The sequence below is a fragment of the Crinia signifera genome, chromosome 4 (genome assembly GCF_055691185.1).
Source record: "Crinia signifera chromosome 4, ASM5569118v1, whole genome shotgun sequence".
Lineage (NCBI taxonomy): Eukaryota > Metazoa > Chordata > Amphibia > Anura > Myobatrachidae > Crinia > Crinia signifera.
In genome coordinates, this window is record NC_139220.1 from 206021636 (window position 1) to 206039247 (window position 17612).

At 44.7% G+C, this 17612-nt stretch overlaps 1 protein-coding gene across 11 annotated transcripts in view; it reads left to right on the plus strand.

The window, feature by feature from the left end:
• The window catches only part of NEO1 (neogenin 1), a 138135-nt gene that overhangs the window by 101925 nt on the left and 18598 nt on the right, over nucleotides 1-17612 (plus strand). For 6 of the 11 annotated variants that reach the window (XM_083183555.1, XM_083183556.1, XM_083183558.1 and 3 more), the window contains exons 4-15: nucleotides 2271-2424; nucleotides 4130-4266; nucleotides 7088-7242; nucleotides 9105-9225; nucleotides 10423-10639; nucleotides 14213-14367; nucleotides 14759-14907; nucleotides 15189-15327; nucleotides 15584-15633; nucleotides 15743-15887; nucleotides 15981-16091; nucleotides 17144-17341. In XM_083183555.1, coding sequence (XP_083039681.1) covers nucleotides 2271-2424; nucleotides 4130-4266; nucleotides 7088-7242; nucleotides 9105-9225; nucleotides 10423-10639; nucleotides 14213-14367; nucleotides 14759-14907; nucleotides 15189-15327; nucleotides 15584-15633; nucleotides 15743-15887; nucleotides 15981-16091; nucleotides 17144-17341 — 1731 coding nt within the window. The remainder of the gene's footprint in view (nucleotides 1-2270; nucleotides 2425-4129; nucleotides 4267-7087; nucleotides 7243-9104; nucleotides 9226-10422; nucleotides 10640-14212; nucleotides 14368-14758; nucleotides 14908-15188; nucleotides 15328-15583; nucleotides 15634-15742; nucleotides 15888-15980; nucleotides 16092-17143; nucleotides 17342-17612) is intronic. The other 5 variants (XM_083183562.1, XM_083183564.1, XM_083183565.1 and 2 more) reach the window with 1 other exon arrangement.

The following is a 17612-nucleotide window of genomic DNA, read 5'->3' on the forward strand; positions in this document are numbered from 1 at the left end:
TTTTCAGCGTTTCTTTTAGCTGAAAAAGTCCCCACTCGGCTTATACTCGAGTCAGTAGCTTCTGTCCTAAGTCCGGCCATCCAATTCGCTGCACGGCTCCACTTTGAGGAGAGGCGCGGCTACGGCAACATGGCCGCCGGCCTCCTGCACTATACATGTCCTCAGTGAAGGAGGCCGGCGGCCATGTTGCCGTAGCCGCGCCTTTATTCAAAGTGGAGCCGGGCAGCGAAGTGGACGGCAGGGCAGTGGCAGCAGCGGCTGCGTACCCCTCCCGTGGAGCCATTCAGCGGCGCACCCCAAGCCCCCTGGAGTCGGACGCTTGAGGAGGTAAGCGATGGCTGCTTCCTCTCCCCTCCATGTGTTTTGTCCCTTGCAGGGGGATCAGCTTGTGGTGTCACAGGGATGAGCAGGGGGATCACCCTGTGGTGTCCCAGGGGTGAGCAGGGGGATCAGCCTGTGGTGTCCCAGGGGTGAGCAGGGGAGCAGCCTGTGGTGTCCCAGGGGTGAGCAGGGGAGCAGCCTGTGGTGTCCTGCTATTGGGCAGGAGGAGCAGACTGTGGTGTCCTGCTATTATGCAGGGGGAGCCACCTGTGGTGTCCTGCTATTATGCAGGGGGAGCTATCTGTGGTGTCCTGCTATTAGACAGGGGGAGCAGCCTGTGGTGTCCTGCTATTAGGCAGGGGGAGCAGCCTGTGGTGTTCTGCTATTATGGAGGGGGAGACGACTGTTGTTTCCTGGTATTATTATACAGGGAAATGTACCAGTAGCTGCTGCATTTCCCACCCTAGGCTTATACTCGGGTCAATAAGTTTTCCCAGTTTTTTGTGGCAAAATTAGGTGCCTCGGCTTATATTCGGGTCGACTTATACTCGAGTATATACGGTAATAATGCCACTGTATAGGTCATTGGTACGACCTCATCTAGAGTACTGTGTTCAGTTCTGGAGGCCATATCTCCAGAAGGATATAAATACATTAGAGACTGTACAAAGAAGGGCAACTAAAATGGTGCATGGCCTACATCACAACGCACCAGGAAAGACTAAAAGATCTTAAAATGTATACTTTAGAGCAGAGAAGGGAAAGGGGGGACATGATGGAAACTTTCAAATATATCAAGGGTTTTAACAAGGTACAGGAGGGAGACATTCTTCACAGGAAGAGGAGCAACAGAACACGAGGACATGCACTAAGAGGGAGGAAGACTCGGGAAATTGGAGGAAGAATTACGTCACAGAAAGAGTAGTGGATATGTGGAATAGCCTCCCATCAGAGGTGGTAGAGGCCAATACAGTAGATCAATTTAAACATGCTTGGGATAGGCATAATAACATGTTTAAAAATAGGGGGAGACTAGATGGGCCAAGTGGTTCTTATCAAATTCTATGTTTCTAAGTAATAACATGTGATATGTATGAGTTGCATAAAGTGGTTAACCCCTTCAGTGGCAATTCCGAGAATTTTCCGGGCTGTGCCTCAGTGTCCAGTCTGGCAAGCCTGGAAAATTCTCGGGATTGCCACTGTTTAGAGCCGGGCAGCGCTGCTGAGTTCAAACACTGAACTCAGACAGCTTTGGCGCTGCCCGGCTCCCTCCCCTCTGCCGCCCCGCCCCTCCCCTCCGGGTTTTCTATTGAAGTGCCCAGCGCCGGCTTATGACAAGCCGGCTGCCAGGGACGGGGTGTGGGGGCGCAGGTCCGGGCAGCTGCTGATTGGCAGTTCAGCGGCGCTGCCCGGACCCAGGGAGGCAGTGGAGGGTTTTTGAAGGGGTTAAACCATTACACATTGTAAACATGTGAGCTATTTCTTTGCCCTGATAGTATAAAGTAGTCCCGGTACTGAAGTGGTTGAACACAGCAGTCACCAAACCTTCCTTTTGCAGTTCTAATACTGGTGGACCTGCTTAGGTTGTCTCACAGCAATAGTGGCTCTGGGAGTTTGTGTAATGGGTACTGATTTTCCTTTATTTTACTCAAGGGATCATATTGTCAAATAACTAAATTTGGTGGGTTCTATAATCTATTTTAAGGGTTACAATACTTTTAAGTTAATTTCACTGGAGCTATTATATTGTATTTGTTTGTCAGCGACAGCAGTGTGTATTGAGGTGGACTTGTGTAGAAGCAGCCTGTGTCAGATCAATACTAGTGTCTGCAGAACTGTGTGCAGTATGGATGAAATAATTTGATGTGGGGCATCAAATTTTTAAGTAGTCATTAATGTGCTTCCTTACTAATCCCTGCTGTCTCTTTCCCATGAACGCCTTTACTCAGAGACTGGAGAGGATCGCTCCTTGATATTTCTTCGCCAACCTTCCACCCTCACAAGTGTTGTCGGGCAAACAGCACTTCTGGCCTGTGTTGTATCAGGGTACCCCACCCCCGAAGTGCGCTGGAGTTACAAGCAAGAAGAACTAACCTTTGGGAGGTAATATAATGTAAATTATGAATACCAGCTACAAGTGATAGGTTCTACATTGATACAGTCTGGTTAATAATTTGATTGTAGCACAGTTCTTATTTGAACATGATGAAGCCTGTTTATGTTGTGTACTGCAGACTGTGGTTAGTGCAGAAAGAAGTCCTATAAATTCTGGTGCCGTTTGCCCTTCAAAATTCAGTGATCCGGGAACTTTAAAACATTGTCACTACTTTTATAGTATTGGAATTATTGTTTCCTGGTGTATCTTAAGTGGTGTAAGGGTTTTTTCCTGTGTCTTTACTTGATTGTGGGGTAATGATCTTTTTTTATAAGCAATTATGTTTTGGGAAAACCAAATGCCCTTTAATGTAGGCGTATTTGTAATGTTTTAGTTTCTTCTGACTGTCAGAAATCAACGTTCTGGCTGACGAGTGTCAAAGTCTGAATCTGCAAAAACGGGCGGAAATTTGACAATCCGCTGCCGTTTCTGAAAAAAATAATTGATTTAAAATAAATCATAACGGACACCCTTTAATGCTGTCATTAATGGTAGCATTGAATAGTTGAGTGTCGATATTACCCCAGTTGGGAAATATATCGCCACATATTGAGTCCTAAAGGCAAGATGTTGAGAACACTGCCTCGTAGTACCGGTACTGTAATATCAGTTCCCTGTGTAGCTATAGCATGTATTGCATCCTATCAGATGTGATGTCACATGAATAAAAGTTGAAAATGTAGCATAGTATAAAATATTCTAATTTACCTGCATTTGAGCTTGGACACCCCAAAAGAGTTTACTAGCTAAAATGAGCAAAACTGACCTCTATGGGTGCCTAAACTGCACTTTTCGCATCATGTTTAGCAATTTTAGTTTAACTGTTTCATGTGACTAAACCCGTGCTGTCTGGACATGATCAACAAATATCAACCCCCTTCTTCGGTGTAATAAGGGTATTTAATGGGTGCTGAATTTTTGCCTAGGTGAAGCAGTATGGCCCTCGTTAACAAGGTCCCCCCGGGTCTGAACTTCTCGGACGAGGGAGAGGGTCAGTAACGATGATGAGTGTACACAATAGATGAGATAGTAAAATACATCATTTAGAAGTTCCCTTCTGAGCGGTATCTTTTACTTTCTCGTGTAGTGTGTATGGGGCTTTATTGTCTGGTCACCATTGATAGTAGTCACTGCTGATGGAAATTGTCATAGTATTTACTGGCGTGCTGCTCGTACATAAGTGAGTGGGAAATGCACCCACATTGTTTTGTCTAATTGAGAAACTTGTTTCTCTTGTCACCTTGATGAACAAAATCATAAAATGTAATGGATACACTTCTCTCTCCCATGCCTACTTGCAGGTACCTGGGTATTGAGTTGTTTTGATTGCATACTCCTATGCTTTGTTGTTCCACTGTGTCACATTTTATTGAACATCCAACAACCTTCTAATGGTTGTTCTCATTTAGAGGGACCGTTTTGTCCTGTCTGTTCTCCAGTCCAGCATGTATGGAATTACATCTGCCAAGATAACACTAGCACCCTGTAGAGAGAACGATTCTGCGACAGTTCCATTCTTTCATGAGTTCCAGTAATCTAGGAAGATCAATACTACGGAGATCACTTCTATAATGTAACTGACATTGTTAAGTGCTATGCATATTTGGATGATTTCTCTATACGGCTTCCATTGACTGCGCTTACCTTTTACAGCTCAGACAGATTGGTATTGTTGGCAAGAGGCAGCTTGCAGATCATCAATGTGACAGAGGAGGATGCTGGGATCTATACATGTACAGCAGACAATGGAAACCAGACTATTCATGCCCAGGCTGAGATCCTTATACAAGGTATTGGCAATACAGATTAAACAAACATTATTATTATTATTATTATTATTATCATATGAATAAATAACACCAAAATATTGTGAATCGCAATCAAGAGAATGTTTTAAAGCTTTGCCATGGCTCTACCTCTCTGTATTGTGACCTCTTATGCTCGACCCACCTCTGTAGAAGATAGGTGATACTACTGTATGTGTTTTGTCATATTTCAAGCAATATACAGTTTAGTTCCCTTTGAAAGTTTAATGCTAGGTACACACCAGAAGGATCCTGATCGTTAGCAGATCGTGAGCAGATCATGCTATGGTCGCACAATTTGTTGGAGCACACGATCTGCATCCGATCTGACCCCAATCCAATCTGGATCTTTATCCAGTTGAATGCATCTTTTACCGATCATACCTGAGGCAGGTAGGATCTGTAAAACGTCCAAATGACCAGCATACCTACAATCAACATATAATCGGTCAGAATTGGATTGAAATTGGGGAAATTGAGGCCAAATCGTTCTGGTGTGTTTCCTACATACGTGTTTGATTTACACAACTGTGTACAACTTTTATGATTTGTAAATGTAGGATTATGGCACCATTTACAGAATGGAACAATCTAAAGGTGGCCATACACAAGTGTGATTTGTGCCCTTTTCATCTGATTCTGAGGGATCAGACCGAGCAATGGGATGAAAAGTGCCAAATTGGACGTGTTTCAGCTCTGATTCCAATCTGATGCTCGGAAACATGCGCATCAGAGCTGGAGATCACAAGTGCTGCACAAAAGATTTATTGGATCCTGCAGCCATGCTGGGATTGCATACAATACATAGTATGCAAAAGGCCCGAACGCGATCCTGCCCCTCGGGAAGCTGCCGGGCAGTTCAAGGGAAATCTTATGTGACTTCTACTCTGAGAAGTTGCATAAAATATCACTCCCATATTATCCGCATGCCACATATTTCATGTCTTTTAACAATTGTCATCAGTAATATTGTTATATAAGAATTTGATGATTTATATGGTTTTTGAATCAAACTGTGTTTCCTAGGACTTAGTGGTTACCCAAATTCTGTTTTTATTAAACATGAACCTTACATTAACAAGGAATTCAATAAACTGTGCAAAATACAGTAATTTATGGCCATGAGGCATACTATTGGGTTAATTTCCACTCCCATTGTATTCTACCCATGACTGGTGGCATATTTATCATCTCATTGTCTGGACAGGGATGTCATGCTGCCCTTCCTCAGGCCCTGTCCCATTTCCTTCCAGGTGATAAGAGGGGCAATTGGAAATAAATCAGGACGCTCCCTTCCCTCTCACACAGAGTTGGTGATGCATCCTCAGGATGTTCCCTATGGTGTCTGGCTGCACCTGTGTTTCATTAGATCTCCCACATCAGAGAGGGTGGTGTGTCACTGTACAGCCTGGGATGTCAGTGATGTCTGTGTATTTCATTCTTGTAACCCTATATAAATACTAGGTATAGTACATGTGCTGTACAGCTTTATAGTTTGGAGCTGGCTTAAGACCCCATGATACCCTAGGTCACCCTTAATTATAATTATTTCAATTGACTCCTCCTATACTAGCCACTACAGGAATGACCCCTCTATGCCCACAGGAACAGAATTCCACATAGGCCCCAGCAGGAACTGTGTGAGTGATATCCCCCCTTTCCCCCTCTTTCATGGGGTAAATGCTAGATCCAAGTGGGCTAAAGAACCTCTGACGCCACAACCATGTGACCCACAAGAAGTTTCACTATCCATCTGTTCCCTTTAGTGACCTGGTGGAGAGTGAGGTGGAGCAGAGTGAGACACAGTCTGCAAAGACCCAGGTTACAACCTTTGTCCTCCCCCGGCTGTTAAATGGTTAAATGGTCGTGATGTAAGAGGCCCTTTAGCCTTTGTACAATCTAACCTAAACAGTGAGCCCCCGCCCCGCGCCCCCCCCCCCCCCCCCCCCCCCCCACACACACACACACCTTCCCCTTCTGTGTGAGCTTGTCACCCTTCTTTCTGCACTCTGTCTCCAAGCTGGCTCCCCAGTCAGGGATAGCGCATCCGACTGAGCAGGGCACCATGCCTAAAGGTGCCCGTACACGTTACAATTATTGTATACAATATTGTATACAATATCGCATCTCATCGTATATCTGTTTTGCGATGAGATCAGATAAGATGAGATCTAGTACAAAAAGTATGTGCTGCACATACTTTTTGTACTAGATCTCATATCATCTTATCGCAAAACCGAGATGCAATGAGATGTGATATTGTATACAATAATTGTAACGTGTATGGGCACCTTAAGCCATAGAGAGCAGTGCACTTATGCTGATTTGCGCTCTGTGGGGTTTCTTTTAAATCAGTTAGGGCATAGTTGTGGTACGATAGAAGTCAGGTGCCCCCTTCAGGTCTGGAGCCCGGTAGCAACCGACTCCATTGCTTTGGGGAGTTCCACTCCTGATCCCATCATGCCCTCTCAGATTTTTAGCTTTCACTAATAGCAAAACTGTGGCAGGGCATAATGGGATTTGTAGTTTCATAACCTCTAGAGAGCCACACGCTCTCATTATACCATAAGGCAAGACTGCCTTATGGTATAATGATTTGGGCACCTTTTTACATCCTTTCATATGTTTTTTTTTTTTAAAGATTGGGTAATAATACTCCTCAGTGATCACCGGCCCTAGGGAGGATACTAGGTTGTGGATGATTTACCTATGCCACTAAGGATACATTATGCTCCCTATTCTAAAGCACTAGTTCTAGTACTTAATCAAAATATGTACATAAAGTAAATTGTCTGCCTTTCTGCAGTGCCTCCTGTGTTTCATGTCAAGCCATCCAACACTCATGCTCACGAATCTATGGACATTGTGTTTAAGTGTGAGGTGAGCGGAAAACCCACTCCGACTGTAAAATGGGTAAAGAATGGAGACATGGTCATTCCTAGCGACTACTTCAAAATAGTGGTAAGTGACTAGCGCTGTTCCTAAGGCTTAGTGTGTAATCACATCCTATCTACTATCTTCTAGAGCAGGGGTGTCCAAACTTTTTGCGACAAGGGCCAGTTTTGGTGAGGTGAAAATGTGGGGGGCTGACCATTCAGCCTGACATTCTTTGAATCGTTAATCGCATCAGAATGGTCCCCCACACTGCCCCATTTACTTTTTATGTCCCCCAGCCTGCCCCTTCACTGTATATTCCTAGACTGCTCCCCCCCCCTTTCTCTGTATTTCCTCCAGACTGCTCCCATTCACTGTATGTCCCCCACTCTGCCCCCTTCACTGTATATTCCCCTGCCTGACCATCTTTCTCTGTATGGCTGAGGCCTGCTCCTCCTTCACTGTATGTCCACCATTCACTGTATGTTCCCCACTCAGCACCCATTCACTCTGTCCCCCAGCCTGTCCCCCCTTCTCTTAATGTCCATCAGTGCCTCCATTCATTGTATGTCCCAAAGCCTGACCCTCCTTCACTGTATGACTCCCATTCACTATGTACCCCACTCTGCCCCCATTCACTGTATGTCCCCCATCCTGCCCCTGCTCCCCCTTCTCTGAATGGCCATCACTGCCTCCATTCACTGTATGTCCCCCAGCCTGACCCTCCTTCACTGTATGTCCCCCACTCTGCCCCCTCCCTTCTCTGTATGTTTCCCAGCCCCTTGTGTGAGCCAGAGGAAGGAGAGGCAAAGCAGGCACTGCAAGGACAGGAGATTCTTGGGCTCCCACTGCTGCCCTCCTCCGCTCTGCATGTTACGGGTCCAAGCTTCCCCCTTGCTGTCCCCCTCCCCACACACTGTTGTGATTGTGGAGTAGGGTGATATACGATTGCAGCAGCAGGGGTAGGACACCAAACACATCTGACTGTAGCGGACGGCACCTCCTCACTGCAGCAGACAGCAAGGTAAAGGCACGCTCGCCGGGGCCCCACCTTTAGTGTCCTGTGCTGTGCTTCCCACATCTGATGCTCTGCCCGCTTCCAGCTGGAGGCTGCGGGCCGCTTGAAATGACAGCACGGGCCGCAATTGGCCCCCGGGCCTGACTTTGGACATGCCTGTTCTAGAAGGGGCTAAACAAATAAGTAGTAGATTCTGATTGGTTGCACACGTGATGTAGAATACACATCTTAGTAAATTACCCCCTAGGAACTCCACAGAGACATCTACATACCATACGGAAATGCAGCCATGAAAGTATTGTACCTAATCTACTTTTTATGCAGTTATTGAAAAAAATAAAACTAAAAGCGGGAAGATAGGTGTTCAGTAATTGTTATATACCAATGATTGATCTGAAAAAGATTGCATTTGGTTATTAAAAAACATGGGGTGGGGGAATGTATTAAACCTGGTGAAGTGATAACGTGGCCTTTGAAAATACACCAGCCAATAAGTGCTTAGCTGTCATTTTTCAAACCCAGCCTGTAAATTGACAGGAGCTGATTGGCTGGAGATAAAGTACCAGCCACTTTATCACTTCACCAGGCTTAATAAATCTCCCCCATGGTGACAGAATTTGTTGTGCCCATATTGACAAATCTAATATCATCTAACAGCATAATCAAACTATGGAAACCAGTTACTCTGGGTTACATCACATCATTGTTCTTTGCACTATGTTTATATATAAATCCTCTGGAGACCGCTAGTCTGCAACATGCACACACAACAGGGCTTTAGAAGCAAAACCAATGCCAATTAGGAGGTGGTTAAGTATGTGGCTCAAGCCATAGCCTGTTCATTTGGAAGAAAGAGCACAGTGTTAGCCTGGATAGGAAGATTACAGCAACTGTAAACAGTAAAACTGAACTGTTCTATTCTGTGCTTTAGGAGGACCATGATCTTCAAGTACTTGGTCTGGTGTACTCAGACGAGGGATTCTATCAGTGTATTGCTGAGAATGAGGTGGGAAATGTGCAGGCAGCAGCTCAGCTCATTATATTAGAACCTGGTAAGTGTGGATTGTAAAACATTACACACCCACCCCACCCCCCCTCCAGAGTTTCCGTTTATCCAGTCCTTCCCAATACAAATTATGTAGATGATAATTGCATCCTCATCTTACCACATAACTAATCATCCAGGCTGTGCTGGTGACCTCCTTTATAGTTTTTATGCACATTGGCTCCATTAATTCATTGTGTCAGTGACCTTTTTGTTAGTTGGAATGATGACATAGCCTTTCACTGATAGCCCCACCTGCAGAGTATTGCTCCAGTGACCCATGCCAAGCTCTGATCTTCCCCATCTAGTCTCTTCCTGATCCTGGCTTCCACAGCCCCCTGCACAGCATCCTCCTCTATGTGCGTCATGTAGCCTGCTGCTTTCTGTGTCATGGAAAGAGCCCCATGACTTTGTGGGATTGAGGTTGCAATGCTGTTATTAAACTAAACAAAGATCCGATCCTACAGATTTTACAATAGAGTACAAAGATTATTATTGAGAGATCCATATTCGTGGCTATGAAACTGTATCCCATCAATACACCCTACACATACAATACCTATTCTAGCCCTAGCAATACAATCATTTCATATTAAATTCCATTTAGATGTACAAGTTTATAATTTTGCATGTAATCTCATGTGACGTCTTGTGATACAGTCCTCCATGTTCTGCATTCCATACAGCCCTTCCAAATTTTGCTCATTTAAACAAGTAACAGAAATTTTACTTAGAAATGCACATTGACTTGTAGTGTTGTTTATACATCCTTGACTGAAAGTGTTTTCTACACTGGCTGTGAAGTATGCAATGGAGGACTGTACTATTTTTAAGGTGTACTATATTAAGTTGACTATTTTGAAGCCAGGGGACCTGCAGTGTGGCTGTGCGGTGTTGGTCCCTTTGTCATATAGTTTGTTTTTTTGCATGTTTGTGGGCAGCACAGCCAGCCAGAGGAGAAACCTTATGAAGGCAATGAGAGGTCAAGGTTGGGTATATCTGTATGCACAGCCTTAAAGAATGACATCTTGACCTCCTTATTGTTAGTGGTGTCCTACTCACTGGCAGGTGGCCCATGTCTGCATGGAGGCTGTGCATTGTTTGTTTTGTTTATTTTCTGTTTTTGTTTTTCGCTTTTCGTGTCGTGTGTGCCTGTGCTTGTCCTCCTCTCCCCCCCCCCCCCCTTCCACTTGCCTTCGTCAAGGTGTTACCATCCCAACCTCTCCTGACCCCTCACTGACCCGTGCCACTGCTCACCATGTAGCTGCCACACCAGGAGGCCCTATTCCTTCTCCTCCGCGGGATGTCGTGGCCTCTTTGGTGTCAACGCGCTTCATCAAGCTGACATGGCGTGTGCCTGCTGATGCTCATGGAGAAAATCTCACTTACCAAGTCTATTACAGCAAGGAGGGAATGAACAGGTGAGTCTTGTCATCTTACTGACTGGAGCGCTGCTTTATGCTTACTTCACCAAGGGCTTAGGTATACTTGGTATATGTATGCAAAACATTTGCATGCCTGGAACTCTGACTTTTCCATGATATATTAATGTTTTTATTTATTTTTGTTAAGTTGTCGTATAGTAGGCGTCGTCTAATAAAATGGTTCTTCGTTTCCATATCAGCAAGGATTTAAGGGCTGCGCCATTCCCTGTACTAGTTTTGGCAGTGCCATCTTGCTGGTGATGTATTTAAAAAGATTGCACATGCAGAACAGAGTGGCATTATTTTTCCAAATCAATCGCCAGATGGACGGCACTGCACAGGCAGCCACAGTGAATGCATCTGCGCACAGCAGACTGGATCCATGATAAATATGTCACTTTTCTAAATATAGTAAATAAAATACACCACCATAAAAGAATCAGCCCCTAGTTCACCTATTCTAAAAATCCGTATGCAGACTAGTGCATGGTCCTTGCCGCGATGCTGTGGCTGCCTCATGGTCCAAGCATCCGGCTAGCAGGGTATGGGAACAGTAACGCTGCATCACTACTGCCCAAAGTGTCTAAGGATGCTACAGGCACACACTTGGCAGTCTATAGAGCTGCCTGTGCAGCTCTCCACTTACTACTGCTGGTGGCCCCTCCCCTTCAGGGAGGTGTGCATGGTCACTGCTCCAGTTTGAGGAATATAAATGCACACAGACTTTAGCAACATGTGGGGATTTTGCTCAATCTTTTTAATTGTTTCTATCTTTCTTAGCTCAGCCATTGGTAAGATATTTTGTATTGCACTAAATGTTTTAATATCTATCCGAGATGCATGCACATCAGGGTTACATGCAAGATTACTAGAAAACTTTATGAGCTTTATATGAATAACATTTAATCATAGTTTTTCCTGTAGTGAACTTTCAAATCTGGATAGACAATATGCTGTATGAATGATATAGGTATACTTTCCCTCGAACGCCATAGTCAGGACTTTACTGCATGTACAGATGATGGTAGGGATCGATAACGACCCAGTGGGAGCGTTATTCATTGAATATCTAGTGCGTACACACACACTAGCCAATATGGGTCTGAACATGGGGTAAGAGCTCTTCTGTTACTCGGGTACTGGCCACTGGTGCTCTATACAGGAGAGCACAGGCAGCCGGTGCTGGGAAGCAGAAGAGCCTGCTGCTGTGGAATCATAGAGCCAGGTGGCCGGTGGCGATGCACAGGAGGTCAATGCTGGAAAGAAAGCTGCCTCCTCTCTTCAGCCTCACCTGTCACCTTACCCCCCCCCACGCAACTCATCCCTTTGTCCCCCCATGTCACCTCAACCTCTCGCTGTCCATGTCACCTCACCTTCTTGACAACCATCACCTAATCCTGTTACCTTACCCCCTTCGCCCTCTCGTCACCTCATTTCACCCCGTCATCTCGCCGCCTCTCAAACCACCCACTCATCTTACCCCACCCAGTCATCTCGCCGAACCCATTTACCTCACCCCTCTCTCACCTCCCTCTCTCTCTCTTACCTCTCTTGCCATGATCTGCAGCATGGCCAAGCCTTACGCCACAGAGGCTGGACAGAGACCCAGGGCTCTGTGCTGATTGAACGCCGGTGTCCTGCCACTATTACTGCTGTCCAAACATGTGATAAGAGCACCGAAACCTGTCACCACCCACAGCTGCTCTCCTGCTCCCAGCGTCAGCCGCTGATGCGCTTACAGGAGAGCATGGGCGGCCGGTACTGTGAAGCAGGAGAGTAGGGGAACCATTGCGCTTTACCTATCCCCTTTTTTCTCTCCTTTCTTTACATCTCTCCCCAACCCCGTCTGTCTCCCTCTTTCCCCTGCTGTCTTTTTTTTTTTTTTTCCCCCGCTCTTCCTCCCCCTCTTTCTCTTAACTCTCTATCTCTCCTCTTCATCTCACCTCTGTTTGCCACTAGTCTTTCTCCTCTCTCTCTTCTCCCCACCTTTTTTTCCCATGCTTCCCCTGTTTCCTCTCCCCCCCCCCCCCCCCCCTCCACCTGGCGCTTTATCTCTCTGTGACACCCTTACTTTCGTTTTTTCCCTGACACCCCCTCTCTCCCCTTTTCTTTCCCTGACACTCTATTGCTCCCATATTTCTCAATCTACCTGACTTACTCCTGTTCACACCCCTCCCTCTCGCTTGCTTTTCCCCCTTTGCCTGGCACCCTCTCCCTCATGCTTTTTTCTCTCACTTCTTTTTTCCATGAAGCCCTCTCTCTGCTTATTTCTTGCTTCGCTCTTTCTTACTGGCTATTTCCTCGACACCCTCTTTGTCATCCCCCCAATAGGCATTGTGACAGTAGCAGGGGGTAGCTTTAAAGTATAATATGTGGCGGGACCCAGAAACAGTGGAGTAGTAGGACCCCAACTTAATAAAGTGAGCAACCAACATATTTTTTTGCTGAGTGTGATCAGAGTACTATGTAGTGCCAATGTTGTTGGATCCGGCACAGAATGGAGTGATCTCCTCCTAGTCTAAGATAATAAAGCATCAGGAACAGCACCTATCATTAGCAGAGAGGAATGTTCCATGTGCCAGGGCTAATATGCCTTCATCAAAATTTGTCATTTGTATCTTAGAACTAATGAGTCATCTAGTGATTAGCTTGTATGTTTTGTTTTGTTGAGCTGCAGTGTGTGCCCTATCTAGGCCGTTCTCCCGTACAGAGTTGCTTAATACAGTACAGTCACATGTAATATATCAATAGCCTAATAATGTTTGTGGTGGGGTATGAAGCCATAGCTGTGTATTTAATTATGTATTTAGCAGAAAAATTACTGTTGTGGCCATATCATCACACAGACAGCAGTTGGAAGTATAGCGTCTCCTATCCTGGGTAAGCTGTGGGTTAGAAGTGACTGGGCTACAGGTACCTGGTATTGAGGAGTTGTTGAGGGAGCCTTTAGTATTTTATACACCTAGTACAAGCATGGTACAATGTTGTAACGGAGTTGGAGAGTGAATTGAGTCTCTATGCTCTAGTGTAGATGTAGTGCAAATACACAAGAAAAATCTTTTTTAATTTGGGTTTGAGTTATCTTAAAATGCTGTAAAAGGTGCAAGTACTGCACAGTCAGTGGGCTGAGGTAGGAGCAAAAAGTCCATCCTAGGGTGTTTGGAAGCACATGTGAACACCTTTATAATAGAGAGTAAGAGGTGAGGAAGCTTCCAAAGGGTGTCATAAATTGACATTAAGAGCATCCGATTTGGTCAGGTTAAGTAAATTACTAAAGAACTTTGTTGTCTTGGAGATAGCATATGATGATGCATTATAAATTAGTTTCTTACTTTTACTGGCTTTTATGTTACTGTTCTGCTTAAGACTGCAATTAATATGTTTACCTGACATCCATTGTACAAAGTAACATAAATAAATTCATTAATGTAGTGTACACGAAATCTGATCACTATTCTAACTCCGTGCTCTAATGAACAGTACACCCTCTGCTCTATATAGAACTTAGCTTATATACCCTTGATCACTGGGTGGATCAGAAATCTGTTTTTTACAATCTACAAATTGCAGGGAGCGTGTGGAGAACACCAGTCGCCCAGGAGAATTGCAGGTCACCATACAGAACCTATTGCCAGAAACGGTGTACTACTTTCGTGTTGTATCACAGAACAGCCACGGGGCTGGTGAAAGTTCACCTCCTCTGAAGGTTGAGACTCAACCTGAGGGTAAGAAAGTGGATGGTGAAAATAAGTATTCATTGTAACTAACGACTTTTCTTGTAAGATAAAGACGTGGGTTTTACCAGTGGTTCTCAAACTCGGTCCTCAGGACCCCACACTCTTCCCATTTTTCAGGTCACCCGACAGGTCAACTCATTATTTACTGACACGTTTTAAAAGATCCAAGGGTGGAGCTAATCATTTCACTTGTTTCTGTGATGAGACCTGCAAAACATGCACTGTGTGGGGTCCTGAGGACCGACTTTGAGAACCTGTGCTGCTCTACACAGTTAAATAACTACAGGCATTGTGTTACCTAGGCAAGCACTACTTAATGTATTCTGCAGTAAGACTAAATTGCTTTTTTTTTATTTAATAATTTTTTGGTTCTACACAGTGCAAGTCCCTGGCCCGGCACCAAATCTCAGAGCTACCCCCATTTCTCCTACTTCTGTCAGTGTCAGCTGGGAAACCCCTCTCTCCGGTAATGGTGAAATCCAGAACTACAAACTATATTATATGGAGAGAGGAGCTGGAAATGAGCAGGTAAGCAGACCACAGGTAGAGAACAATCCCTAGCGTCTCTCCTGGCAATACTCCCCTCATCCTGTTAGTTTCAGCTTCATGGTTTTTCAGAAGTACAGTTTGTTAGGAGGTGCCTGCTTCTGTATGCCTCTGTGACCGTGCCAATCGGTGGATTTCCTGTGTTTTTTTCTTTTCTTTTAACTAAATGTGTTGCAGCTCCTAAAGAGCTAGAAATCTAATAGCTTAGTTGATCTGTGTAGTGGCTGGTCACCTGATTTTGTCCTTCCTCCTTCCCCCTGCAGGACATTGATGTGGGCGGGCTTGCATATACTGTGAACGGACTGAAGAAATATACAGAATATACATTTCGAATAGTGGCGTTTAATAAACATGGGTCTGGTGTCTCCACACAAGATGTTCTTATCAGGACTTTGTCAGATGGTGTGTGGCCTCATTCTTATGATTCACTCTAGCCCAGGCATGTCCAACGTTGGCCCTCCAGATGTTGTGAAACTACACATCCCAGCATGCTTTGCCACAGTTTTGCTATTAGAGAATGCTAAAACTATTGCAAAGCATACTGGGATGTGTAGTTTCACAACATCTGGAGGGCCAACGTTGGACATGCCTGCTCTAGCCAATATTTCCTCTGCTTATCACTGACACGGTCTTCTCCTTTATTGTCCTTCCATTGCAGTGCCTAGTGCTGCTCCTCAGAACCTGACCCTGGAAGTGCGCAGCTCTCAGGTAACTGTTACATGTCCGTGTTTTGTGGTCCTTCAGATGAACTGTGAGCTAATTCAGCAGCCTTGTTTTCACTGCAGCATTTCTAAAATGTCACCTGTATATTTAATAGAGCATCATGGTGCAGTGGCAGCCCCCACCTATGGGTACTCAGAATGGACAGATTGTTGGATATAAACTACGTTACCGCAAGACTGCAAGGAAGACGGAAACAAATGAGATTCTTATAGACACCCAGCTATCACAACTGGTTACTGGTGAGTACGGTCACCTCTCTCTCGCTCGCTCTCTCTCTCTCCCATTCCTGTTGCAGTGTGATGCCTCCAACACTCTTGTCCATTTCCCTACAGCACTGGAGCGGGACACGGAGTACAGTTTTCGGGTTGTGGCCATGACTGTTAATGGCAGTGGACCAGCTACTGATTGGGTTGCGGCAGAGACCTTTGAAAATGATCTTGATGGTGAGATTGCCTGAAGAGATTTCAACTTTCTTTTTAATGGAATAAATCAGTTTATAATTCAACATAGTTTTTAAAAACAGATTTTTTTTGTGTGTGTTTAGTGTTCTGTCTTCATTCAAATGCAGTCTATGAAATATAATAGCTATAAGCAATGGTTTTCCATTATCTCAACAGCACCTGCTGCCTGTAAGGATACATTATTATGTTTATTATCAGCTAAGGAACCCTAACCGTGCCTGTTTTTCCTCTCTCCATACTGGAACACAGGTGGTTTTAATACTTACTGATACATTTTAGCAGGTCCACAGGTGGTACTAATTATTTCACTTGTGATTGAGTAGACGAAACCACTGAATGTAGTTTCAAAACACTGCGCAAATGGTTTCCTGAAACATTCATTATTTTTCCCATGATTTTAAAGTTGACTCTTAACATGTTCTCATTGTGCAGTGTTATACTTTCTATTGGATATAGCCTACAGCAGACATTCCCAACCACGGTCCTCAAGGCACACCAACAGTGCAGGTTTCAGTGATATCCAGGCTTCAGCACAGATTGTTTAATCAGAATCACTCAGGTACTAATGAAGTCACCTGTGCTCAAGACTGGATATCACTAAAACCTGCACTGTTAGTGTGCCTTGAGGACCGTGGTTGGGAATGCCTGGCCTACAGTATATTGGATCTGACCATATTCTTGGCAGCGTCCAACATCGTAGTTACATGCCATACTATAACTGCAGTTACCCTCACATGTCAGGGCAGAAATGAACAAACCAATGTAAACTAGTAGTCTAAGCATGCTCTTGGTCCATAGCTGTTACCCTTCAGGATGTATCTATCTATCTATCTATCTATCTATATATATGTATATGTCTAGTGTCAGCGAGTCTCCGAAGCACTGCCATCTGCTGGCAGAGTGTGAAACTACATTTCTTTCTCACACATGCACAAAGACAGTATGTAGGAGACTAGCTTTCGAAGCTTTTGCTTCGAGCGGGCTTACTAATATTTCTATATACACATTGATTTTATTCTCTATCGCTTCCATAGAGTCCCGTGTCCCAGATATGCCAAGTTCTCTACATGTGCGTCCACTAGTTACAAGCATTGTGGTGAGCTGGACACCACCAGAAAATCAGCACCAAGTGGTCGTCCGTGGATATGCCATTGGCTATGGCCTTGGGAGCCCTCATGCGCAGACTGTTCGTGTGGACCATAAGCAGCGTTACTACACCATAGAAAACTTGGGTAACGAATCAGATTCAGTCACTCATTTCATGCCTATTTGTGTTTTCTCTTCAATGGATTAGGCAACCTTTTTTTCACAAGCTTGTCTGGGTTGCCCCTAATGTTAGGCGTGCACATACAGTAGTTCTTTAATGAGCTCTGCATTTGATGCATTTTTTTTGTCACAACAGTGCCATCTTGTGGACATTTAAAAAAATGACATCTGTACATTGCATATAGTGTGTGTGTGTGTGTGTGTGTGTACACACCAGTCTGGAGATGACCAGTGAGT